This window comes from Balearica regulorum, chromosome 16, assembly GCF_011004875.1.
Source record: "Balearica regulorum gibbericeps isolate bBalReg1 chromosome 16, bBalReg1.pri, whole genome shotgun sequence".
Classification (NCBI taxonomy): Eukaryota; Metazoa; Chordata; class Aves; order Gruiformes; family Gruidae; genus Balearica; species Balearica regulorum.
Genome location: NC_046199.1, coordinates 7,490,354 through 7,517,267, shown reverse-complemented (window position 1 = coordinate 7,517,267; position 26,914 = coordinate 7,490,354). Strand labels below are relative to the sequence as shown.

The 26,914-nt window shown below is 39.5% G+C and overlaps 1 protein-coding gene across 3 annotated transcripts in view; it reads left to right on the top strand.

Moving 5' to 3' along the window:
- Positions 1–26,914, top strand: part of PREX1 (phosphatidylinositol-3,4,5-trisphosphate dependent Rac exchange factor 1) — a 167,142-nt gene that overhangs the window by 92,687 nt on the left and 47,541 nt on the right. For 2 of the 3 annotated variants that reach the window (XM_075768813.1, XM_075768812.1), the window contains exons 6-13: positions 3,246–3,407; positions 8,696–8,829; positions 11,603–11,718; positions 12,652–12,801; positions 16,219–16,366; positions 20,569–20,669; positions 24,093–24,196; positions 24,918–24,967. In XM_075768813.1, coding sequence (XP_075624928.1) covers positions 3,246–3,407; positions 8,696–8,829; positions 11,603–11,718; positions 12,652–12,801; positions 16,219–16,366; positions 20,569–20,669; positions 24,093–24,196; positions 24,918–24,967 — 965 coding nt within the window. The remainder of the gene's footprint in view (positions 1–3,245; positions 3,408–8,695; positions 8,830–11,602; positions 11,719–12,651; positions 12,802–16,218; positions 16,367–20,568; positions 20,670–24,092; positions 24,197–24,917; positions 24,968–26,914) is intronic. The other variant, XM_075768814.1, reaches the window with a different exon arrangement.

The following is a 26,914-nucleotide window of genomic DNA, read 5'->3' as shown; positions in this document are numbered from 1 at the left end:
TGCAAAGGCAGAAACAAACCTGTACTACTTTTAGCTCTAGCTTTCTCATTTCCAGTGTGCTTTCCAATTTTGCTGGTACTTGAGCACCTCACAGTCTAATTATTTATTCTATGGTTACTCCTGCTAGTAGAAAAGTAGGGCTAGGTATGCACAAACCTGCCACATGCTAAAAGTGACTTCTGTCTAAAGAACTTTGTACAGCAGATCTATGAATCAACGCTAGGACAGAGAAAGTTCCTTGATTTAGCAGCTCAGAGTGTCTGGATTAGCAAAATGGTTGGATTAGCAGCTGTTATAGTTACTATAAGTTAATGCAAGCTTCAGCAGAACTTGAACTTCAGCCCACATCCCTCTACTCTCTGACAGGCCATGTAACTTGAACCTAAAAGTACCAGTTAATTTGATCTAGAGGTGGTGCGTGGACATAATTCAGATTAGGAGCAGTGCTCGTGTTACAGGTTGTGTGCCCAGCTCTGGCACGGCAAGCCCCAGTAATACTCCAGACCATACCTAAAATCAGAGTATGTCAGCGCCAAGTAAGACAGCATGGCATGAAGATCACATATGGCAAAATTTTGTGTGGTGAAGTGACACTTGTTTAGGTTAATGTGTTGATGTGGGGAATCAAAAAACAAATCAAACCACAGATTAAGCCTAGTTGGAGCCCATGACAGGCGTTTGGGAATTGCAATCACTTATTCTGGATGAAGAACAACTGTAACACGCTGTCTTTGCCCTCAGCTGTGGGAGCTCTGGATTGAAGAGTTTGGCTCTGTTCAGACCACAGGGCCATACAGGCTCTCTGACTGTATTCAAACTCATTCTTGGGTCTCATGCAAAATGATGCAACTCAGCAGCAGTTTGCCATTTAGACACAGGACTTTAAAACAACCAAATAACATGTTGAGGCAAAACAGAACATAGTGAGAAAGTTAAATATTCCAGGCAATCTAAAAATGTGGGTCTTAAACACCATATTATATATCAAGATAAAATTACTATCCCTAGTTAAGGTTTGTTAAGGTTTCTTTAGTGTATTTTTATCCAATTGTGGCTGACTATAAAATACTATTGGTCTAAAAAATGATTAATTGTGAGTTGATAGTGGTTACCCCTTTTGCCAAACTGGTCCCAAGTTTTCCCACTGCTGTTTTTCAGTGGGCTGTTGTGCATTTCATCAAGTGAAGCAGAGTCTCTTAGGAGCAGATGTGTTGTTCATCTCTCCAGTCAAAATATTTGCCCCAACCTCCTAAATGTAACCTGAGTCTCTGCTAAGCTCCTGCTGTTCTCTTGGCCTCTCTCTTTCCCACTCCAGCACTTTTTCCCACTTGGCCTTTTGGGGAGCCCTCTTGCCTTGCCATGGGCCTGTCTTAGAAGTTAAAACACTGAACTGAATGCCAGAAGGTCTTGGTTCTGCAAGTGACTTGCTGTTGTTCTGTAAATGAATTTCCTCCTTCATAAAATTATTATTATACTTCCTGACACATAAAAATATGGGACAACTGGGGCTAGTGCATTTCCCTGCAATTTCTGAGCATAGACTCATCGTGCACAGAGCTGTAGGCATTTACTCGCATGTGGTGGGTTGACCTTGGCTGGCTGCTGGTTGCCTAGCCAGCCACTCTCTCGCTCTTGCTATTTGACAGGGTGGGGGAGAAAATAAGATGGAAAAATGCTTGTGGATCAGGATAAAGACAGGGAGATCACTCACTAATTACTATCACCAGCAAAACAGACCCTGCTCAGTTTATTGTGAATTAAAATATATCTGGGTGGTGAGAAACAAAAATGCCTTTCCCTCAGCCCTCACTGTTTTCCCCAGGCTGAACTTCACTCTTGCATTCCCAACTCCTCTATTTTCCCCCAGCCCTGAGCAGTGCAGGGGGAATGGGGTATTGCAGTCAGTATGTAACTCTTCCTCTCTGCTGCTCCTTTATCCTTACACTTTTCTCTGCTCTAGCGTGAGGTCTCCTGAGGCTGCTGTTCTTCAGGATAAACCTTGTCCTGTGTGGGTACCTTATGGGCTGCAGTTCCTGTCAGGAGAACTGCTCCTGCATGGACTCTTTGCCTGCCACAGTTCCTTCAAGGAATATCCACCTGCTGTGGCATGAGGTCCTTCCACAGGCTGCGGTGTGGGTATCTGCTCTGTCAGGGTCTGCTCTGTGGGCTGCAGGAAGATACCTGCTCCAGCCTGGTCTCTCTCGGGGCTGCAGGGAAGTCTCTGCCCTGGTGCCTGGAGCACCTTCCCCCCGCCTTCCCCTCAGGTCTTGGTATAGGCCTCAGGGCTGCTTCTCACATGTTTTTCCTCTCTACAGTGCTATGTTTGGCCCTTTCTTAAATGTGTTTTCACAGAGGTGCCACTGGCTTCTCCTGTTGGCTCAGCTGGGTTCTGCTATGGGTCTGTTGTGGAGCTGGCTGGAACCAGCACGGGGTAGCCCCTCACCTCCCCTCACAGAGGCCCCTGCCAGTGCTGGGTACAGACACCTGATACGCTGAGGTATCTGAGTTAGGAGAGGCATCTCACTGGAATCCCTCTGGTCAGTGGAGAGAGACAGGCTTCTCATGAGGGCAGTAAATCTGCTTTGCGCTTTGGTTGTATTTTTCTGCTGGTTATAGATCTAAACAACCTAGGTCCTCAGGCTTCATGTGGGTTGGGATTAATCTACACCTGATCATTTCTGTAGTACTGTGGGTGGGGTATACGGCCTAGCATTATTCCTTTGAGGTCATGGTTCACAGAAAACCCCGCTTCCATAGCTTAAGTGGTTCCTGATAAGACCTGCTGTAGGCAGAATTTTTACCTGATGAAAGGGGCCCAATCCAGCATCACTGAAATACTGGATGCAAATCACTGGAGCTGGTATAGCATCTAGACCATGGCTAGGTCAACAGTCCATCGTATGTCTTCGAAGTGGGCAGTGTGTTTTTTACATAATCTTCTAATTTATTTGGCTGTGGTTCACGCTGGAAGCAAACGTATGTGACACAAGAATGTCTTTGGCTTGAGCTCTCTTAATTTGGCATATTTAACATAAGCGATTGCTTCATTTATTTAGCAGCATTCATATAAAATGGTAACCCTGCACAGATGAAGAACCAAGAACAGCATTTACAGTAACATGCCCACAACTTCACTTTTGCAGTGGTTCTGGCATTTTCCTGTGGGATTGCACACTAATGCTTGTGCCTTTCCGTGAGCCACTTCTAAGTTTACGTTGCATGTTCTCTTTTCTTTTTTTTTAAAGGAATTGGCTAAGAGGACTCCCTCTAAGCATCCTGATCACCCAGCTGTCCAGAATGCATTGCAGGCAATGAAGACAGTCTGCACAAATATCAACGAGACCAAGAGACAGATGGAGAAGCTGGAAGCCCTTGAACAGTTGCAGTCCCACATTGAAGGATGGGAGGTATGATGTAGGACTAGCAAGCTCCCTGGAGGCAGTTTGCTACACAGTTTAATGGGCTGAAGTTTAGTGACTCATACTGCGTACAGGGATTTCTATTTCTTACTTGATGCGTAAATGCTGTTGAAAGTGTGTGCGGCATCACTCTGAGAGGTTAGAATTTAGTGTTCGTTTTGGGTGCATGGGCTGCTGCTAAATTGTAGCAGAACAAATGGATTATGAAAGAAAGGAAGGTGTTAGAGCTAGAATGGACTGACATTTCAAATGGGCAGATTTCATTTGAAAGACAAATAGGTCTAGAAGATGAAATCAGTAGTGGTCTAAGTAACAGAAGTTTCTCTTTCCATTCATACAAGCCTTTATTTTTTTCTGTGAGCTTTGAAAGTTAGCTCACTTAGTTTCATACAGATTTCCTGTATGAAAGATAAAAGTTAGATTAGCAAGCATTAGATTAGAAAGTAACAGGTATATTTGTGTTTGCGCCAGTTAAGTCAGTCATGGATGTGTTTCTAGTGATGTTTTTGTCAGTAGGTAGATCTGTGTAGGTAGAAGCATTTACTATGGAAGGGAGAAAAATAAGAGAGGGAAAAATCTAGAATGTGAAGCTTGGGAGGAAGAGGAAATCTGGAAAAACAGCTACTCAATAGAAATACAGGATGGTGTGCAAAGGGTTGGCAGCTTATCTTGTGATGACTTAACGTTGAGGTCCTTGAATCAGTGGACTTGGAAGCCTCTGGGAGGTGCACCATAGGGAGTCAGTGGTGTTAAATGGTCTCATGGAGAGAATGGCATCGGCGTTTAGTGAGACTGATATTTAAAATGTCGAGGCTGATCATTGCCAACTGAGAATTTCTTAGCTGAGGACATTTTGTTAGAGGTCATGTAAACTTCCTCATGTTCAGACTCTTGGGTGCTCTCCATGACTCTCTTTTGGGTTGTTTTTTATCTTTCGTGTATGTTTTAAACCTTGCTCATTTTTTCCCTGAAGGATGTTCTTGGCATCCAGCTAAAGATGTGAGAACAACCCAGATATCCAGCTGTGTATTTTTTGGATAGCAAGCTCAGCAAACAAAGTCATATAATATTCTATATAGTAAGACTTCTAGAAACAATTAAAACCATTTCAAGTTCGATGCAACTCATGTGTCATCTAGGCAAGAGGCGTGGTTTGAACTCTGGAGTCTGAAGCATGACTATTAAAGTGTCCATGATGCCATAAATGAAGTGATATCCAAACTTACTGCTTTTTTTGGGGTTTTTAGGGTTTCACTTATCTACAGCAACATTCAAGGGCTGAAAACCCTTTCAGATTTGTTTAGATACACTGTTTTGTAACAAAGTCACCTAGGTCATTCAGCTCAAAATTTCAAAAAGGAAGGAGTGTTTTTCCCTCTCAGTAAGTTGTAGAATGTTTCTGAACTATTCTAGTGGCATATTAGAATTGTAAATTATGACTTCAGAGCAAAGTGCTATGTTTGTTTGTAAATAACTGGGTTTAGTTCTTTCAGATGTATTTCACAGTCTATTCCTAATGAGAAGTGCTCCTAACTTCTATCTATGGAAAGCTGCAGTTGCTGAATTAAATACAGTTTTAGCTTAACAATACAGTGATATAAGCCACAGGGCTGGCTGTAGGAGGAAGTCCATAAGGCAAATTTATGTCTATTTTTAGTTTCTCTGATGGCAGTCTCTCCTATGAAATAGAAAATTTCCCATTTCTGTTAGCATGGATGTGGATTCTGAAACACTGGTGCCCTGTATATATGATTATATACCATACACGTCAATTCGACAAGGCCTAGAGCTTCCAACTTTTAATCCAAGGCATCTAAATTGTCAAAAAGAAGTGAAGATCAGCTTATTTATGACCAAGTATTTTACAATTATCAGGGATGTAGCCTGAATGTGGGAGTGTGCAAGCAGCCCAACGTGAAGTTTGGCATTAATTTGTTCACATAATTTGGAACAGGCTCTACCTTGTCTAATGTTTCTGTTTAACCAAACCAGCAGTTTCACTGGTTTCTGTGACTTTGCACTTCCTTCTGACTGTCCCAATGGGCTATCCCTGGTCTGATCTTCATCCTATTGCCATCAGCGCCACTCTCAATATTTCCAACATGAAGAGCAACGTAACATCATTTTGCTTCTGCTGTGTCTTCTCTTGTTCTTGAGAGTCATCTGTAACTTCACTAAGAGCAGTGGTTGTTTTTTAGAGTATTTTCCTCAGTTCAACATTTTTTCTTAAATGTCTCCACCCACCAATCTGCATCTCCCTCTCTAATACAGCTATTACTATCAGACATTGAGCTTATACTGACATCATCCTGTCAGTGTCTTTCTGAGACGGAGTATAATGAGGGGACATGTTAAAGTAGGCCAAGTCTGGGAAGCCGCTGAAGGCCTGTCGCTTAATCAGAGGTCTGTTCATCAAAATGAACTCTGCTCAGATTCATTCTTTTGGAATGCACAGAATCTTTGTAGATGGATGTTATGGATTAGTCTCAGGCAGGTCAATTTGATTCTAGTTAATCCTTCAGGGAACAAAGATTAGTTTAAAAGAAGGAGAAAGAAAAGTAGAGGATGCATGAGAAGACCAACTTGTGTATACAGTGTTTTTGTTTGCTTAGTGAAGAACAATATGCTGTTTTTATTAATTCTGTATTGATTTTTCTGTGGGGAGAGCTCCTTCTCATGAGTCCTTGTGAATCATTTTTACTGAACAATTGCTACATGTCCCCAAATTCTCCCAGTCCGAAATGCATAGGGAAGCAAAACCCTCATAACAGAACAGCATGAGTTGTAAGATATGTGTTAGTGCTTAGGCAGATCAATCATTTTATAATTGGCTGTAATTTGCAATTCCAGCAGCTATGATGTTTTCTTCCTCCCCTCCCCGCCCCCCGCACATGATTAGTCCCACTTAGAAAGGTGAGAAATCCTGTGTTGTCTCTGAAAACATCAAATAAATCTTCTGTCTTTGTTCCTTACTATTGAAAAACCTCTCAAATTGGTATAAATGGGAAGTAGCGAGGTCAATAGCAAACAGGAAATGCATCAGCTGTGTTTAGATACCATCATGATGGGTCTGATGGAAAAATAAAGATTCTTAGATTTTAGGGCATGAAGCAACCGTTGCAATCATTTGCTTTCACTTCCTGCACAAAATAGGCCAGATAATTTTAACCAGTGATTCCTATGTTGGTAAAAGATTGACTCCAATTACTGATGTCACTGTGCTCATTGCTTTTGCTGTCTTTGGGTATCTTTCAGAAAATTAAGTACATAGTGTTGAGGTGCTCTGAACCCTTGATTTCTCCATGGGCAAATCATGTTTGTGTTGTACAATCAGTTGGTTTCTGTTCCTGTTTGTGTATGTGCTAGTAGGCCATTGGGGGTCACAATTCTGAGATACAATGATTTCCTCTGAAGATACTAACAGGTCATTTTCAAAATGACAAGTGCCCATTTCTGGACATGTATTAACTCCTATAGAATGATTAAGAAAATGAAAACATGTCAAGACAGCAGATGAAACTATTGCATCTAGCTAGTTCATGCATCATTCTATCCAGAACATACAGAAACACGTATGTGGAACATGCAAATTGGTGCTGCATACTTGTCAGCCTTTAAAGAATAGCCTGTTAACTAAAAGCAAGACAAGGACAGCACAGCTGGCAAGTTTTGATGTAGAAAATGGTGTAATCAGAGCTTCATTCACACCTTTAGAGTGACTGCATTGTATTTAGAAAGGCTGGTTTTAATTCAGTGATTTCCCCAGAATAGCTTGATGGCAGCAGACTGTACCTTCCTCAACCTCCCCCGCCTCAAACAAAAAAACCCCACATCCCATAATAAAACCAAGCAAGAAAACAAAACAAAAAGCCAACCACTCATGCGATGTCTAAAATCATTCAAACAAATCCTTCTGGGGTGACTTTCTAGATGCAGCTGGATTTCATGCCTGTGCACAGAGATGTCTTCAGTTTCTTTAAGTGTGATGAATTGTGTTTAAACATTTTCTCTATTATTTGTGTATATAGGGTTAATGAACCTTTGAAAATCAAGCAGTTCTGTTGATGATGAATGTCTTGCAATGCCAAGTCAGTTCTCTTTTCCAGTAAGACTCTAGGCAGTGGGTCATATAATCTAATTTACTTCCTTGTCTGCATGCTGACCATGGAAGGAAGTTACCCTATATTGTTCTTCCTTCCAGCTGAGAGAAATGCAAAAACTAAAAGTGATTCAAAACTGGATGGTAAATGTTTGCAAGGCCTCAGAGTGTTTTTCTGAAAAGGGACCATTATTGATAGGATGCTCTTGTACCTTCGAAGTAATACTAGGAATTTAAGGCTAATGCCCAAGATTTAACCAAAGCATCTTGTTTGGTCAATGGAACAGTTGAGGAGCAGATTCCCAACTGTGTCTGTTCAGAATGTGGGGACACTTGGAGTTTGCCTGTCCTGAGAGCAACCTGGGACGGTTCTATAGTTGTTTTTCATTTGAGCCTGACTGCTTTGGTCCTAAAGGGCCCCATTTAAAGAACTGTATGATCACTTTTTGTAGGAATAATCTTAGTAACGGTTTGGGCAGTGAATAGTTTAGAGTGATCTACTGTGGTTTTCAGTTTCTGGGCATCCTCATGGGCTAACGTACCTAAAGTTATCTCTGTGGCTGCCTAGTGCATGTAATGGCTTGCACATAGCAGCTAGCACAGTGTCCAGGACCCATCCTCTGATTTTCGTGGCTATGTTTCTAACTCACATGTGTTTATTAGAACTCCAGAGACGAGAGCATCTGTGTATGCTTCCAACAGAAGAGTTGGAGAGACATATCACCACTGAGATGATTTTGCAGAGAGATGGTTAATAGTGTCATATGTCAATATCGGAGCTACAGTGTTAGGGAGATACCATTATTCTTTTATAAAGCATTCCTAAAGCCGTCACTTATGATATTTGCAATGATAGCTGAGAGTATGAAAGGAAGACTAATGGTCTCGAGAGACTCACAGTACAGCTGTTTGAGAGTGAAAGATTTCTTCAGGAAAAAAGTCTCCTGGATTTTAATAGGGAAGATTTATTACAGTATATAAGGACTCAAAAAAAAAAATTTGTAATCTGGAGAAAATGTGGTATGTTTAGTCACATTAAGAAATTGAGCACTTCCTCCTTATGAGTGCATCAGTTATTTCACGTTTCAGTGACATGCAGCATTTTAGTAAAAATACTTCATTGCCCACATGCACACAAAAAGTTAAAACTAAAGAGTATCTCTTTTCTATGTTTCAGGGGTCAAATCTGACAGATATCTGCACACAGCTCTTGCTCCAAGGGACTTTGTTAAAAATCTCAGCAGGAAATATCCAGGAGAGAATGTTTTTTTTATTTGATAATCTACTGGTCTATTGCAAGAGGAAATCCAGGTGAGTGCCTCTGTCTTTACAGTTTTATAATGGGACCATTCCGAAGTTTTGTAAGTAGAAAGTATGATCAGTTACTGATCACTCACTGTATTCCGTGTTGCTCTGTAGAGCTGAGTCACAGGTGTGACTTTCCTCTGTTCTTGACTATTGCTATTACTTAGACTATATGAGAATGAAGTCGCTATACAGTAGGATAAATATGCCAGAGATTAATGGGGTCCCCACACTGAGAAGTACGCAGTCCAAAGACAGAAGTTGATACAGTGCAGAAAAAACACAGAGTGAGTTCTTACAGCTGGAAAGCTTCCCAGAGCAGACAGATCTCCACGAGTGACGTGAAGAAGGAGGCCTTGCCAACTTTCATTGTGAGGTTATACGAAGCAGAAGAAGGTGACATGAAAAAATGACATAAAGGCAAGAAAAGGGAAAGTGGAATACTAAGAAAACATTAAATAGATGAAGGGCACAGAGGAGTGAGGAAGAGATGAAGATTAGGAAGTTGCTCTTCAGCATTTGCAGCCCATGCATTCTGTGCATTGTCTTCCTTTCTTATCCTAATAACAATTTTTGCATTGTTCCACCTTTTAAAACTGAAGCATTATTAATACTTACTGCTTATTATTAAAATACCATTGGCAGCGTGGAGGGCAGTTTGCTTCTGCAGCAATTATACTTTATTTCAGTTCTTAAGCTTTTCACCTTCACAGCTCCAGTCTCATGCTCATGTCTTGGTCATTTTGGAATTTACAATGCATTCTCTACACTCCAGGTTCTCTTCCTACTCCCTTTCCCATAATATCTTCCCTCTTCTTCCAGTTATACTTATTTACTGGTGATGGTCAAGTAAAACAGCCAACCCAATTAGAACTTCTCAAAAACCAGAGTGGTCTCTCCAAATAAAATTCCCATATCTCAAAATCTGTTTTTATTTCCCAGTTTTTTGTTCAATGGAAATGTTAATGGGAAAAAATAATTTCAGCAATGTTGAGACTTTTTGTGTGGATAATACAACATAAATACAAATTATTAGGTGAAATCTGCATTAGAAATTCTTAGAATGTAATATAAACTTTTAAATTAATTTGAAAAAAATTACAGAATTCAGTCTTTTATGACTTGTAATCTTATCTAACTGAAGCATTCTGACTCTGCTGAAATGAAGCAATAAAGATGAAACATTTCATTTTGACCCTTTACCGGATCTGTCAAAATCCAAACTTCCATATGAAACACAGTTCAGAATTGTGTCTTCTAAAAGAAAACTAGTCCTTAAAAAAAAAAAAAAAATCAATTTGGTATCTAATCTTTTACTTCTTCAGAGGTCTTAGAAACTGGTTTTCTAGTCCCATTTGTAGTTTAGGTTAGCCTAGCCCCTTCCACGCTGTCCAGGTGTTTTTCCCAGAATACTAATATTTAGAAAACAAACTGTTTTACTGCCTTTTAAGCGATTCTCTGTTTTTGTACAGGAGAAATTACTGAGCTACTCTGTAGTTTGGCTTGATTTTAGAGGATGCTGCTGTAACACTTTGATTTTCCCGAAGGATCGATATTGTTTATCTTTGTCTAATAATGTAGCTGGAACTCATGTCCCAAATCTGATTTCCATTAAAAAGTAGAATATTTTATTAAATCTGCTGGGAATTGCCTAATGTAAAAGATATATTTAGGGATTGCTAAGCAACTTTAATTTTGGATATTTCTCCTGTCTAGCTGCTATTTATAATTAGTCCAGGATGGAAATGACTGTCTATCCAGTTGTGCTGGTGCGATCATTTGGCCAGCTGCTTGACAAGCAACTGGCATGTTAGTGGAATGCAGATTTTTGGGGAAAAAAAACCCAAACAAACCCCCAGACTGTCTGCATCTGTTCCTAATTTGAAATTGAATGACTTGGTTTTCATCTCACTGGTACTATGCTTATCTTGTAAAAATCACTGGAGTTTTTCTTGATTGAAAAGTACAATCAGAATTCAAGCCTCAATCTTTGATAAGCAGTCTTCAGTGCAGCCACTTGAATTTGGGCATTATATCTTTTCACAATAGCAGAAATTAGGAATAATGTTGTTGAGACCAATTTAAGATGTGTTTAGAATCAGAATTTGATCTGTGATTTTTGATCTAAGACTGCAATCTCATCTTTTCAAGAAGCTTAGGGAAGTCTGACAAACTGATGACATAGAGTTTCAGGGCTGAGTATTGTTTTGTGTTTTAGCAGGATCATAGACTGCTGTTTAAATTGAATCCTGATGTCAGGAACAATATGTTTCATGTGGGGAAATGGGTTCAGTATTTAAAGGGTTTCACTAAGGCTGCCAGGATAGCTTTTCTTTTGACTCCAGCAGTTGTCTTTAGGAAATGATCTAATAACTCCAAGATGTCAGTCTGATTGGATGTAGATATATGGCCATCACTAAAGGTATTTTTGTCACTAAAGCTAGTTGTAAAAGGAAAAATTGTTCAGAAAAACTTGGTGATTCTCCTCACACCTCAGTTTATCAGAGATACTTCACTTTGACAGAAATTTTCACCCCAGCTGTTTTTTATTGCAATATTCCTTGAATCTTATGAGCTGCTGGCAAGTTGCCACAGCAATCCCTTCACTGCACAGTTGGGACACCTGCCATCTTAAATGATGATCATTTGACCAGTTGTGTTTTGGTTCACATAGCAGGGTTGTTGTTAGATATTAGAGCTCAGCAGGTGTCAGTTGGATAGTTTTAAACCTATTTGAGGCATAAGAATTAGAATATAACAGTCTAAATCCTAATTGCAGAGTTACTGGGAAAAAAACATCTAAACGGACAAAGTCAATCAACGGGTCCCTGTATATCTTCAGGGGCCGAATAAATACAGAAGTCATGGAGGTGGAGAATGTGGAAGACGGAACAGGTAAGGGACAAAATACTGTCTTTCAACAGCACAGCAAGTCTAGATCTTGTGTTGGAAATCTTAAGTAAGCTATGTAACTTCTCATGCTCTTATTATTAGACCAACAGCTGAAAGACTGGACATGCTTTCAGTCCTTCATTCTGAAATGACCTTATGAAGAGTTCGTGTACCCCGAAGCTTGTCTATTTTTTCTCCTGATCCAAGTTAATTTAGTAAATGATACTTTATCTTCTTTCCATCCTTTCTTTTCTTACATCTTAAGCCATTACAGCTATAATAACAGAACTTCTGGATCTTCTTCTCATTTAGACTACTACCAAATAGTCTTAGCATCAAATCAGTAGCATGGAATGTGGCCATGAACAAAATATGGGAAGGCAATTGTGTTACGATTCTTGTGTTCTGACACAGGCAGGAAGACTGGATGGGTTTCTGATTTCATCCACAAAGGCTACGCCAGCCCCTGCTCCTATTGTAATCATTCAGGAATTAATATTATGTCCTTTAAACAGTTGACATTTAAAGAGTTCCCATGTCCTGTGGACAAAAATCCCTGCAGTGCCAGAAGTTAGCATGTCCCCAGAAAGTTCAGAACAAATAACCTGAACAAACATCAGTCTTTTTCACTGATGTCATTGTATTTAAAATATTGTAGTTGTTCTTCTGAGGTGAAATTATAAAGTGTTGCTCTTAGGACTGAAACATTCAGTCAGTTGAACAGCCTAGCTGTGGCTACTTCTATTAATACTTGTACTTCCAGACCGGTAAGTAACAACTAGTCACGTGGACAGTCAGTACGACTGATGCATGAGGAACACCTCCAGAAATCAAGCTCTTCAAAGAACAAAAGTTTAATTAAGGTGTCCCACTCTGATTTGATTCAAGTAGCAGGCCTTCTATTCACTGTGTGCATTGTGCTTTGGGTTTTTACAGCAGATTACCACAGCAATGGCTACACTGTGACAAATGGCTGGAAGATACACAACACAGCCAAAAACAAATGGTTTGTCTGTATGGCCAAGACTGCAGAGGACAAACAGAAGTGGCTGGATGCTATAATCAAGGAAAGGGAGCAGAGGGAGAGTAAGTGGATAATGTATTTTCTAATGCACCGAATGAACTTGCGTACAAAGGAGGAATGTATATGCATGTATAAGTATCTGAGATAAAAAGAAAAGGTTGCCGTTTTTCTATCCTTTATCCGACAAAGAAAATCAAGTGATTGAAAACAAATATTTCTGAATGTGTACCTTGGGATATTTATGGACTTGTGACAGTATATTTATCAAACATTTTTCTTTGCCAGAGTCAGTTTCTTTGATGCATTGAATAGCTATGAAAAAAATACATTTAATCAATTTCATTTTTTGTCTTTTATTTGTGAATAAGACAAAATTGTATTTGTATTATCAATAAAAGGAAAGAAGAAAATCCAGCATGCAGCCTTTTTGTGCCAGGCAATGGCACAAACTCGTTCTCACAAACTTGGGCTTCATGATCTTGAAATAAACAGAACAGTTCATGGAGGAAAAACTCTAGAAATATTACACTTAGACCAAGAACAGTGACAAGTGTATGCAGATGCTTGTCACTTTTATCTTTTCCTGTGGAATGAAACAAAAACTGAACTTATCTTGAAACAGTGTTGTACAACAGAAGCAAGCTCCCAAAGCCAGGAATCGGGTGGATGATAAAAGTTCTGAGTTCCTTTAAAAGTCAGAACTATCTTTCACAAGTGAACCTGCTTCCCTGTTTGCTCAATCAGAATAATAATAGCTCATTGCCAGAGGAAATGACACTTTTAAAAACCTTCTGTGCCTGACTTTTAGAAGTGGTTCCCCTCTTTGCACACACAGCTCCAGTAAAGATGTAATTGCTCATCTATGCTAATATTGAAAGAGGTCAGTCTGAAACCCTTTTTTAGGAGTGTGTTTTCAGAACTTGTACTTGCTAAGCAATAATGCTATAGATTTTTAAAGTTTTTTAAGAAAGTTACAGATCTGTCACTGAAGTTTGGTGAAAGCAGAGAATCTAAATCCTTTAATGTCCTTTGAAATCCAAACCTTTATTTTTATGTTACAATGCTTTGCATCTAATCTGCTAGACACAATGCACATTGCAGTGTTATTTGTTACCATAGAATATAAAACATTTTTAACATATTTTATCATTTATGAAGCCCAATACACCTTTTGATAATAGCAAGGATGCTACCTTCAAAATGTAGATCGGGCATGGTGTAAATTCAAAAGAACTACCTGAAGGCAACAGAGAGAATCTGTTTGTTTCCTTGGTTTTATTTATTAAAAAGAAGTGTTTAATTCTGAGCTGGTGGTCTGTGCTCATTGGTCAGTTCTGCATCCCACTCTCCTGTAAGGATCCTGATCTTCCACATGATAATATTTTTTTTAATAAAATACGTTTCTTGGCTCTTACTTTTACCCTCAGAATGCTAAATCATATCTCTAAAAGATCCAGTGAGTCTCCATTCTGCAATGAGTTTTCACTTTGTGAGGTCACTAGTGCTCTGCAGAATTTCCTCTGCATCAGGTAAAATGTGTGAGGAGAGAGAAGGTTCAGTATGAAGTAAAAAGGCAGGACTAGAAAAACAGACTATATACAAACAGGGAGCTTGAGAATATGGGGAGGTGACTGAAGTAAACACTAGGAAGAGAAAAGAACTAGTCCTTAATATAAAGTTTCTCGAAGTTTTCCATGCAGCGTTGGCTAGTAAGAGCGGGGTTCTTTTCCGATGCTTTTTGTCATATACTTTTATGATGTGGCAGCTGATGACAGGCATTCAGGATAAGCATAGCTATTCTCGCAGACATTCCAGACCTTATTGGAAAATCTCTTTTGGATCAGAGCACTTGCAAAGTCAGAGATATATCAGTGTTTGGATTAGAAAGCTTGGTGAGATTCCCAATTCTGTAGGGTGAGTTGGGTAGAATGTACATTCCAGTCTGCCATTTACATCACAGCCTGGGGAATTTAGTGATGTAAGACCAGCAGGAAACATGTATACTATTACACAGGCTGTTTTCTATCACAAGTTCACGTTGCAAATTAGCCTCGGCTACATGTGTCAGCATTCTGACTGGTTGAATTGGATCACAGTATTGGGGGAAGAAGAGGATGGAAGAATAACGGCAATAAGCCAGGGGATTTGCGGAGCCAGAACCTTTAGCCAGATATTGGACACGTGAAAGACATACCATATTTGAAAGAGAAAATGTTGTGCAAGTCTAATTTCTGGAACGTGCTTTTCAAGCCTCTAAAAAAATTCATTAAGTGTTTTCAAAAAGCTGTAAAACAGCTCAGATGACACAGAAAACTATTAATTCATTTAAGTGTCTTAACATAAAGCAACAGATTTATGTCCGGTTAGTGTGAGCTGCTTTTCCCAAAGAATGTACAGTTTTCATTTTCTAGCCTTACACTGATCACTTAAATTCTGCCTAAGGTCAATCTCTGTAAAAATTAGGCACATAAGTACAGGACCAATTCAAGCTGCCTGTCTTCAAGCTAGTCTTAGAGATGTCTAAAATCTGTGCCTCTGGGACTCCAGAGTTGTCTAGATTTGCAAGTTCTAGAATAACGTAGCCAAAAACAAAAAAAATTTGTTCAGGCTAGAAGAGACAAAACATCTACAGCAGCAAAACAGCTTTTCTCATGTGCTGTCCTCCGAAAGCAATTTGCAAATCTAAAGGGAAGAGTGCCAGAAAATGCCAGTTATGACGATAGTTGTAACACAGACACCTATTGTTTTCAGAGATCATCCTCCTGACTGTAGCAATTTTCAAGTTAACATGAAAATGAGTAGAAACTCATGCAAAGTGAACCTGAAATTTTCTCTGTATCCAATTATCTGTCATTCCTTAAATCATTCAGTATTTCTTTCGTTGACTGGATAATATGATTGTCAAACTCTATTTCTAGCCTAGGAGTATTAGTAAATAGGCTAATTAAGAAAGGATGACAAAATAATATTCCTGGCCAGTTCCGATTTATTTAAGGATGTGAATTTGATTTCAGCAGTTTTGTATTTTTGGCTACAAGTAAGAGAACACTCAAAAAGTCATCTGCTCTGTCAAGCGTTTAGCTGCCTTGAACAAGTCTTACACTGGCAGTTATTTCAGGGTCAAAAGTGAAATTGCAACAGGAAATCAGTTTCAGAAGGTATATGTTTTATCTTCCTTTGTTTGGAACTTCTCCATGTTCTGTAAACCATTCTACTTTGTGTGATGTGATGTAACCGTAAGTTTAAAGCTACTTTTTTAAATGGAGAAGAAAAGCTGCAAGCATCTCTTTGGTGCTAAACTCACCAATGACAGTTTTGTACTCAGATAAATAAATAAGCCAATTTCTCCCTTACTTGGAAAACAAGTCAGTTAATTTTTGTCTTTCTACTGCTTTGTCTACTTGGCCTCAGCTTTTGACTTTGAGCAAACACTTTATCTGATATTAAGGATCTGAAGGAATTTCTGCTTTGTATTCCAGGTTTGAAGCTGGGAATGGAGAGGGATGCATACGTCATGATTGCAGAGAAAGGAGAGAAGCTGTACCAAATGATGATGAGCAAGAAAGTGAACCTTATCAAAGACAGGAGGAGAAAATTAAGTACTGTTCCAAAGTGCTTTCTTGGCAAGTAAGTAGCATTTGAATTGAAAAGGCCCTTTCATACTAATTAAAAGAACAGACTCTGAGTTTTCTGCGTATGGCATTGTGAGGTCAGATCAGATGTGCTTTGATGCAGCTTAATTGAAAAGGCCATAACCCCCATTACAGTAGTGATTTATTAAAATTAATCATTGATTTCTATTTCACGCTATACACAGGCTGTATAGTGACAGCTCATTCTATTGTACAGTAACTCACAACAGCTGTTTCAAATCGGCGAAAGGATTAGGAAAAAATACCTTGACTCCCCCAAGCTCAGGGCTGTTGGTGGCCTAACCTATATCCTCTGTTGTATACAAGCAAATGCTTACCAGGTGATGTTTAAATCCAGCAGAACTGTCCAGCTCTCAGGACTGAATTTAGAAGTTTCTTGTTTGTCAATGTAACAGACACAAATGAAATTTTGTGCATCAAGAGACCTGGCGTTTGTTTGAAGTATAGAGCTTTATTGGCTGGAAAACACCTCATTCACTCAGGCGAGATATTACAAAATAATTCTTAAGAGTGATGTGTATGAGACAGTAGAAGGGACACCCTGTGGATGAATCAGATCAGAGATTAGATATGGTAGCAGTAGGGAAATGTCTTGCATGGCACACAGGGAGACACATTAGCTGACCTGAGAAGACTTTTCCACCTCAGCTGTTTATTGTTGAAATGATCAGCTGTGGGAGGAAATAGAGTTCTGAGAGGCAGATTATCCATTCACTTCCCTTCCCTCCCCCAGTCTCTGTAGTGGCAGTTTGCAGGCAGAATTCCTTGTGTACAGGGTGTGGAAATGATGCATTGTCTTTCTGCCTGACAGAAGGCAATCTGGTAGCATAGGCTGGCAATATTTCAGCTATAAAAAAATCTTGATTTTTTTGAGATTTGGTTGCTTTTTATTTCTCCCCCCACCCCTCCCAGTTGAATCAGCTGAATTCAGATTGAACCTTGAAGCTCTGATTTTGGAGGCATGATAGAGCGTTTCCTATTTTCCATGCAACAAGAAGTACCAGATCAGAAACTTATGTTCTTCCAGTGCTGATATATATGAGTCTGTTGTGGATTCCCTGATGTTTTGCTTAGTCTCAAGTCTTACCTGGGATTTCCTGCCACTCCTTTTTCTTTTAAAATGGCTGTTTTCTCACATGCCTCACAATTTGTCCTGCTCATTGCCCTCAGTTTGCTTGCCGGACACCTGACACTCCAGTAGTGAGGACCTGACCTAGCTTTGCCAATGGGTAACTGAGATACGTACAGGTATCCTGATCTCAGACAAAAGCATTATTTCTGCTGATGTTCTAGCCTTCCTTATAGAAAATAACTCTGCTGGTATCATTTCAACAGTCACTTATTGGTACCATCCTGGGCAACTCAGTTGAGTGTAACTCAATCAGTACAATCCAGTCATGACTCACAGATTTTTCGTATCATTCATGGGGCTTCTCCTGAACAATGCATATTGGCTGTGACCTGTTCATTTTTTCAGATATTCTTGCCTAAGGGAGTCACTAATGACTATGCTGAGAGGTACTTAGTGGTTTTCTGCTACATGCAGCTGAGAGTAACACTAAGGCCATAAAAAATAATTTTGCTTTTGGCCTTTGGATATCAGATAGTATCTAATAATTCAAGAGATAAAATGTAGTTGCAGAAAAAAAGCATGAACTAATCCTAATATCTTCAGAAATATCACATGCATTTATTTATAAGACTGTTTATTGAACTTAACTTCAGCAATTGACTTGCTTGAGTGCAAATCCATTTTCCTAACCACTCCTCAGGTGTACTGGCATTTAGGCACATGAATAGTGATACAATGGGAAAGATGTGTGTTGGTGCCAATACATGTAAGTGATATGCTTGCCATGCTTCTTTTCAGCGCTGCACTAAACTGATTGCAAACTTGAGCTTGTAATAGAGAGGATCTGTTAACCTCAGGAGATTCCAAACATATCTGATCAGATTTGACGGTTGGACTTGACGATCTTAGAGGTCTTTTCCAACCTTTAAGATTCTATGATCCTATGATTCTAGATTGCACAAACCTGGATGGGTTGGATTTTCCTGTGTATTTCTTGAGTAGAAAGCCAGCTGTTCTAAGTCCCTTAATTTCAGAGGTGTAGTTGGGAGATGGTGTCCTGATTTGCATGCCAGATGAGAACTGAGCATTGCAGCACTGGAACTGAGGATACTCTCAGTTATACTGGAGAACTGTTTAGGACAGGAGGAGGAAACAAATCAGGCTTTGCGATCCACTTTTTGAGTTGATTGGTTTTTTGCAACAGTCCAGCATGTGCCTAAAAAACCTCTTGGAATATTTCTGGATCACGCACTTTTCAGTGCTTGTAAAGCCTTCAGGACAAATGATTACTGATTTTGCTTATAAATCAAATGCCACAGAAGTCTTAAAGTAGCTCTGAAGAAAACCATCCCATAGTTCTGAAGCTTCAAGGCTGTGAGAGTAGTGTTTGGTTACTTTTTCAGCTCTCAATTTCAAACTTTAAGACTACCTTACATTTAGAATCCAAACAAACTCCAGGGACACAGTTCCAAATAAAAGGAGCAGGAAAGCTAACAGGGTAGCAGTGTTCTGCTTCAGTTTTGAGCCACTGTTTAAGTGCTGTAAACTGCCATAGACCCATTGCACTTGACAGAAAAATGTATAGCAACTGGGCATCTACGCTGGGTACTCAACATGATTACAGTCATTGGGCAGCGTGTCTGTGAGGGGGCACCCCACAGAGTGTGGGTCTTGTGTTCTCAGGAATGGGTGTGGAGGATCGTTCTTACTTCTCCTTCCTCTGCAGTTTATGTTCTGTTTCAGCTTTTCAGTACGTGTAGAAATAGTTCAGAATCACTGGGAAATTGAAAATGAGCTTTCCTTAGAAGATAGTCTGACTCATCCCTACAGTACTCTGGCTTTAGGAGTTTTACAAAACTCTGCTGGTTTCCATGGGATTCCCCTGGCATAGTTGAATAGATTCTGCTGCTTTTTCTACACTGTGACAGTTACAGAGTAGCCCCTCAGCAAACCGAAGTTTTCAGTGTTGAAGTTGTTGTTATTCTAAAGGCAAAATGCAAATACTACCTACAGATTAGATGAGTAAGCTCTGATAACTGTGAAGAGACTAAAAATACTTCATTTAGAGCCCACAATTGGAGGCATGGATACTGGTTTTGATAAGCAGCAACGCTCTGCACATTGGCAAGCACCCAAGTGGTTTATTGAACTCAGATTTCCTGTATGTGACTCTACGTTCATATATTCCTTTTGTTCTCTATGAATTTAACACATTCCTAGTGTAATCGCTAATTAACCTGGCAAACAACTGAGCCCCCCTAGGGCTTTGGCAGTGCTGTATTCATCAGGCTTGCAATGTTGATTTTTCTGTACTTACCGTTTCTAATTGAGTAACATCCTACGTATCTATCCATTTTTGGCTTTTATTCTGCCCATATGTGCAGCTCTGCCCCTCACCAGAGAGAGGTTTTGTTTCGTGCTGCATGAGCAGGCAGACTTAGCACCTTTTGTGCATAAATTAGAAGCGTCATTTATGTATCTGCCAGGCACCAGCTCCAGTAAATGACCTTAAATTAACCTGTTAGTGAGACTTGTGCTCTCTTACTGCTCTGTGCTTGAACTCAGTAGGTTGAATCTTCTGTCCTAAGTCCTACTGTGATTCCATTAAAGCCAACGCAATTACACCACTGGGGAGGGCAGGCCAGAAATCAGACCCAGTGAAGAAAGGTGAGCATATGTAACTAAGTCAGACTACAAACACTGCTTGGAGGGATAGCTTGGATAGAAGTAGCTGCTTTCTCTACTGTCCAACTTGTTGGTTTTAAGCTCATCAGTTCATCTTGCTTTCCTTTTCCCCCTTGGATGTCTGGATTGCTCAATAAAATACGGATTTGCAGCATCTTTATAGATCCAGCCAGGTGGTCTTTCCTTTTGTGTGCGTGCTGATTATGATGAGCTAAGGGGAATGGTGCGAAAAGTGACGAATGGGAGATCTGGATCTTCTGCAGAGCACTTCCTCCAGAAATGTAGGAAATCAAGCCACAGTTTTCACGCTTGCTTCAAGGAGAGGGTCTCCTGTGGTTGTCTGATGACTTGCAGAGGCATGTGTCTGCTTATATTCAGAGCAAAAAAGCTAACTGTTTCCGTTCTGCTTCCCTTTGCAGTGAGTTTGTATCATGGCTCACAGAGATTGGAGAGATAAGCAAACCAGAGGAAGGGGTCAACCTGGGACAGGCACTACTGGAAAATGGAATCATTCATCATGGTGAGTGCTCCATGCCATAAAGAGAGGTCAGATTTCAGTAATGCCCTGGAAGTAAGGGTGGAAAACTGGCTGCAGCTGTTCACGTGATGTTCAAATACTTTCCTGTACCATTCCCATTAAACATTTTGTGGATTTGATGACTTTTGGGATTAATGAGTGACAAATTTATGTCATGAAAACAGGACTTGTTGAGTATCCTGAAAGTGTTTATGCCTGCAGTTGTGTGATTCCTCTGCAACATGTTTGTTGCAGACTATATCAGGTGTATATACTTTGTGTGTTTAAAAACCTGTAGTGATCAATAAATATAGCTTTCCTTATGAGACATCAGCAATACAGAGGATTGTCAAGCAGTGCTTTTTTAGTATGGGGCACAGGTATGAACAGAGTGAGGAGCTTCAGACGATGCGTCATTCTTTCTAATGAGTCTGCTTGTCATAAAGAAAAGAGATGATGGAGGTTTTGTGGTCAGATTTGTTGTTTCCAGGTCATTTGGCAAGAATGTCTCTCTTTAAAATAGTGATGCAACATATTTCTTCATCACACCCAGCAGATGACCTTGAAGTGTTGTGAGGAGGGATATTTTAGAAGCGTAGGACAGTGCATACCAACGTGCTGCATGACTAAAGTAGCACAAGATGCTTGTTTGAAAATTGTCTGTGCTGTCTGCATTTCTGCTAAAATAAGGTCTTGCTCCAGATTACATCCTTTAAATCCAGATTTGTTCTGCTGTTTCCTATTATTTTCATATTACATTATGCAGACAGAGCAACACAGTCCTATTCTACTTAAACAGCAAATGCCCCAATTTCAACTTTGAGGTGAGTTTAGCTGCAAAATGCACATCAAAGGAATAAGGTATATAGGTCTTAAGTCACCAGTGGTCTAAATTTCCATACAGTCTCTTGGAAACCAATCTAAATAGTGGAGCCATTTAATTAGGCTAGTCTTGCTTTAATCTCTTGGTAACTCAGCTCCACAAACTTGTCTTTCAGGTGACAATAACACTGTTAAGAAATGATGTCTGTTATCTCCTTTTAATTAACACATAGAGGAATTTAATATGAGCAGTACCATAATCTTTCATGCACATACACTTCCACCCCTAGGTACCAAGACATACTTTCAGGCACATTCAGACTTTGAAGGGCTTTGAGCATAAGCTCAAAAGCACTGAATGCTTTTGACTACTTGGGCCTAACTGTGGCTTTGGATAACTGACGCTCTGGCTTCTATGTGTAGGGATCCCCCTGTGGATGAAGAACGCTCTTTTGTGCTTACACCCTTCCTTGCCTATGTTCCGAATGTGTACACTTGCACTGTTGGTGCAAAAACCTCTCCTGAGACTTGTTATTTCATGATGACTGTTTACCTTGCCATAACTTCATACTTCAACACTTTCAGCAGTGTACTTTTACTCTAAACACAAATTTACAGCTCAAAGAAAGATGTGCTGTTATATCTACTGCTCCTTTTATTCAAATGCCCTGATTAGGATGCATCTGGTTGGTTTTAATGTTACCTTTAGTTAGAGTTCCTGATATTAGTGTCTCCAATGGCAGTTATTGTTAGACATTCGAAGGTATTCGCAACTCTGCATTTACTTAAGGGAATATCCCTTGAGAATTTGATAAATCATTAGATGTGAAAGTATCCCATTGTGTGCCTCCTAATGTAGCAAGAACTTAAAACTTAAGCACCATAATGAAGCCCTTACCCCTATTCTACATTAGGCAATATCTTTTATCTTTTGTTTTCACTTGGCATAACATTACTGTGAGGTGAAAACTGCTGATCTCTCAGCCTGCCTGAGAAGCAGGACCATAGAAGATTGCTAAATGCTGAGCTCTGTGTGTTTTATCACTCTATTTCCTCTGTATCTCCTTTAATTCTGGCTATTTTATCTGGGACTGCTGATGTGGAAGTTCTGCTACCTGTCACAGAGAGCAGAAGTGATCAGAACCTGATCTGCTTTGTGCCAGACAGAAAAGATGCTTTCCACAGACTCGATTCTCAATTGGATTTAGAAATATGAAATCCAGAGCATGAAGACACTCAAAGAAGTCAGTAGCTTACACAGCTTAGAGATTCCACTGTATACAAATGGATATACACCAGATCCTGCAAATTCTCTTTTATCCTATGAAATTAAGGAAAAATATCACGAAAACCAGGAATCTTAATTAAATATTCATAGAGAAGGATGTCTGTAATGTGGGAAGGTTTTAAGAATTCCTGTTCTTTGCCTTCTAAACAATTATCCTGCCCACTCTGCAAGGGGCAGACTAAATCTCAAACTGAGTCCTGGTACTTCTGAGTCTGCCTAACCCAGTTTTATTGTCTTTAGTCATCCAGTGCAATCAGTTTTCTCAAGTTAATCAAACCCAGCCTAAGATGCATCTTAAATAGTGTAAATCTGTATTTTCTCTCAGTTCATCAAATGCTATGCCTACAGTGTGAAATACTGCATCCAAAATATAAAAGGGTGCTCTGGCACAAAGATCTGGCTGTGGTTTTGTTACATTGGCAAAGGCAGGAAAGATTACAGTGACTAAGCTACCCCACCTTATCTGTTGTCTGCTTTGGTTGCTCTTCTCTGGATTTTTTCCTCCTTCTCTCAATAGTTGTAACTGATCTCCATTAAGATGTGAACAATGGCATTTCTATACTACATATTGTAAAATCTGGAAGATACTTTATTACTTATTACTTAAGTCTGTTTGAAACTGGGTATGGTTTTTGACTCTTTTCTGATTTTGGCCAGTGCTGCTTTTGAAATGGTTCCTTATCACACTGAAACATCTTTTGTGTCCATTTCTTTAAAGCCTATCAGTATATTGCATTACCCAGTAAGATTTTAACTCCACTGCTGTGGAATGGCTATTCTGGGTGAAAAAGCAGTCTCTGAAAAATACTATTTAATTTTTAGAAGGAACTCACGAGTAAATACAAGAACCATGGTAGAATACCTCTAACAGCTGTAGTTCCTCCCACCAATATGCTTTCTGCTTTTGGAGTTGTAGAACTTCAGGCAACTGCAAAAATTACTTTAGTGCTGTGGTAACTGCTGTGGGAGCTTGCAGGCACTTTGTTCAAGACATTGAAAAAAGTCAGACAGTCCCAATTACCTTCACTAGGACTGTTTTCAAAGCCTTACATAAATTGAATCTGATGTAAAAGGAAGAAATTTCAATTTTATTCGAGCTGCAGTATTTTAGAAAACTGCTTTTGTTGGCGGAGCTATTCAGAAGTGCACATATGCATATACGTACACAATAAGGGGAAATTTGAAGAGCTGAGTCCTTTTTCAGTTCAGCAAGTGATAGGTACCAGCAAATCCTTAGGTGCAGATGTACCAACTGGCCTATGAAGAACATGGCAGGGGAGAAAAGACTAGTTTTAATTATCATACTGATGTTTTAGTTTCAGATAAGCACCAGTTCAAGAATGAGCAGGTGATGTACAGATTTCGCTATGATGATGGAACATACAAGCCAAGAAGTGAATTGGAAGACATCATGTCCAAGGTTTGTATTATCATTCTTAGTTGGAACCTTGTGATTTGCGTAAGAACCATCAAAAGAGTTTGCTCTACCTCTGAATGTTGTTGACCTGTTGTATAGGAGATCCCTAATGTTGTTTATCTTAGTTGTATTAAGCTATCCATCCTCATGCTACAGGAGTCATTTGCTCTAAGGAGAGGAAGCAGAGCTTAGCAATAAATAAAAATACAGTTGTGACTGCACTGAAGACTGCTGATTACAATCCTAATATAGTAACAAAAGGTCTTAAAAGAAAACTGTAGGCCATAATACAGCACATGTACTGAAAATCTGGGCATTATGGTTCAGAGAGATAGAAGAGATCAATATTTAAACTGCTGTTCCTCATAATTGTATGTCAAATGACTTCTGTTGATCCCATATCTGCCCATATACTTTTTAATAAATTGGATTTCTTCTTCTGGACGTCAGTTCATGGGTTAATTGTGAGGAAGGATTAATGGAGAAAATGTTGGAATGGAGGTGATTAGAGATAAAAGAACAGATTTTTTTTTTTTTGCTTCTGGAGGCAGGGAGAGAAGAATGTTTGACAGAGATGATAAGGGAACTGTTTTGAAAAACAGTTAATCAATAGATAATTCCAGCTGAGTAGAGCCATCAGTGTCCAGGTTTTGCTAGCCTTAGCTAGTCAGTGTTTCTTTGAAAAGGAAAAAACTGATAATACTGTGCATCTTTCCTTCTTCAGGGTGTGAGGCTGTACTGCCGACTACACTGCCTATATACTCCAGTGGTAAAGTAAGTTCACCTTCATGATCAGCTTGTATATATTATCTGGCTTTGTTAAAAGGATGACATGTTGCTATTGAGATCTTTCTTCTTTCTTATTATAAGCAGTAATTTTCTGCATTTTCTTGGCTCTTTTACTACCCTTCTATCTCCACAGTTTAGACCTGTATTTGTACTTCTGCTGGAGGATGTTGGAACTGGGTTCTGGGGGAGTGAAAGGCTAGTGTTATAGTCGTCTTGACATTTGCTTCCTCTGTCAGTTCATGAGAGCTGTTAGCATGACACAAGTTTATTTGTTTTCTCTAGCATTTTCTGTGAGTTAAAGTGGGTGTGATTAATAAGTGACTACTGATTCAGAGCAGATTGTGCAGTGTGGTTGTAGCTGCTGTATTATTTGGATTATAGAAAATGTAAACAGATGCTAAAGTGATGTAAACAGATTCCAATGTGATGCTAGGATTCTTTCATTCAAAGCGCCCTAAACAAACAAAACCAATCTGAAGTGGAATAAAACCTGAAGCTGTCATTTGAAAAACCCCTGAAAATTTTGGGGGGAATCTTCAGAATTTAGCTCTGTATAAAGAAATACTAAGGAACTGAGATAATCTGCAAGCGCTAGTTAACTCTTCCCAGATCCCAGGAGATGATTTTCAGATGTTGTTGCCTTACTGTGACATCAGATGAACATTTCTGGCCTATAACAAAAAGCACCCTGAGCCGTGTAGGTGTTCTTTTAGGAGTTTATGATTGAAAATTAGGCTTTGTCACTTGGGAGAACATCTTTTTTTACATACAAAAACCTGATGAGGAAGAAAAAAACCTCTGTGGGCATGGCTGGAGTCCCAGATTCAACAAAACTAACCTCTTGTCCCTGAGTTGTACAACAGATGTTTCACTGAGAGATGCCATTGTTATGCTAAAAGGAGCAGCAAAGATAGTTACAATTCATCAGTCATAAATTTGCCTAATTAGGTCTCTGATTTTTCCCCAGAATAGCCATTCCACAATAGTACAGATTTCAATTAGCCTAGAGGATATGGAGACAGCAGGAAAACACGATGCAGCCCTTGGTAGGCAAAATGGTTATGTATATGTGTGTGTGTATTTGCACATAGAAATTTTACCCCTTAGGATGGTGATTCACATGCAGAGTACATTAATGTCATTAATGGCAAGTGAAGCTGAAAAAATTTCACTGACCTCAGGGTACCCACAAACTGAAAGGGATGTAGTCTTATGCTTTAGGAAATCAACAAGAACAAAATAACTACTGTAGGCCTGTCCTGTGGTGGTTTATCAATGTGCTATTTTTGTAATAGAATCCCAGCTGGAGTATCCTCTAATATCAGGATTAATCTGTTTCAGTGTGAATCTGAACTGTGTATGTCCAGTGAAAAACAGCTGAGTCTCAGAAGTTTTAGGATCCTTCTGAATAGACTTAACATTCTCAGTATGTTCAGGCTCTTCTTCCTGCCATTATTTTTCCTATTCACTCTTCCTTTTATCTCTTTGTTAGAAAACTGAATCTCCTGGGCCGTCATCCTTTCATGTCTTATCATGTCTTTTTGCCTCTGACAAGCCTAATGTTAACCTAAAGGAGCTAGCCTTTAGCCAAGTTAGTTGTGCAAAGCCTATAACTGTCTACTATGCCTTTGGACTGCTGCTTTATCTGGCATCTCCAGACTGCTGATCCTTGCAATCATGCTAGCAAGGTTGATGAGGCCTACTTTTCTGATGCCAACCTTCCTTCTAGAAAATTGGCAAAACTGCTTGGAGTAGCACGTGCATGTGCCAAGAGGATCTGGAGGAATCATAAAGTTTAAAATTCAGTTATTTTGTTGACAGCCTTGGAACGTAATTTTGCTTAGTTGTCTACCCTGGAAACTTGGGCGTTCCCATGTAGCCTTTGCCTTTATAATTTTCTTTAAGTAATTTCTGACACTGATGTACTTCGAG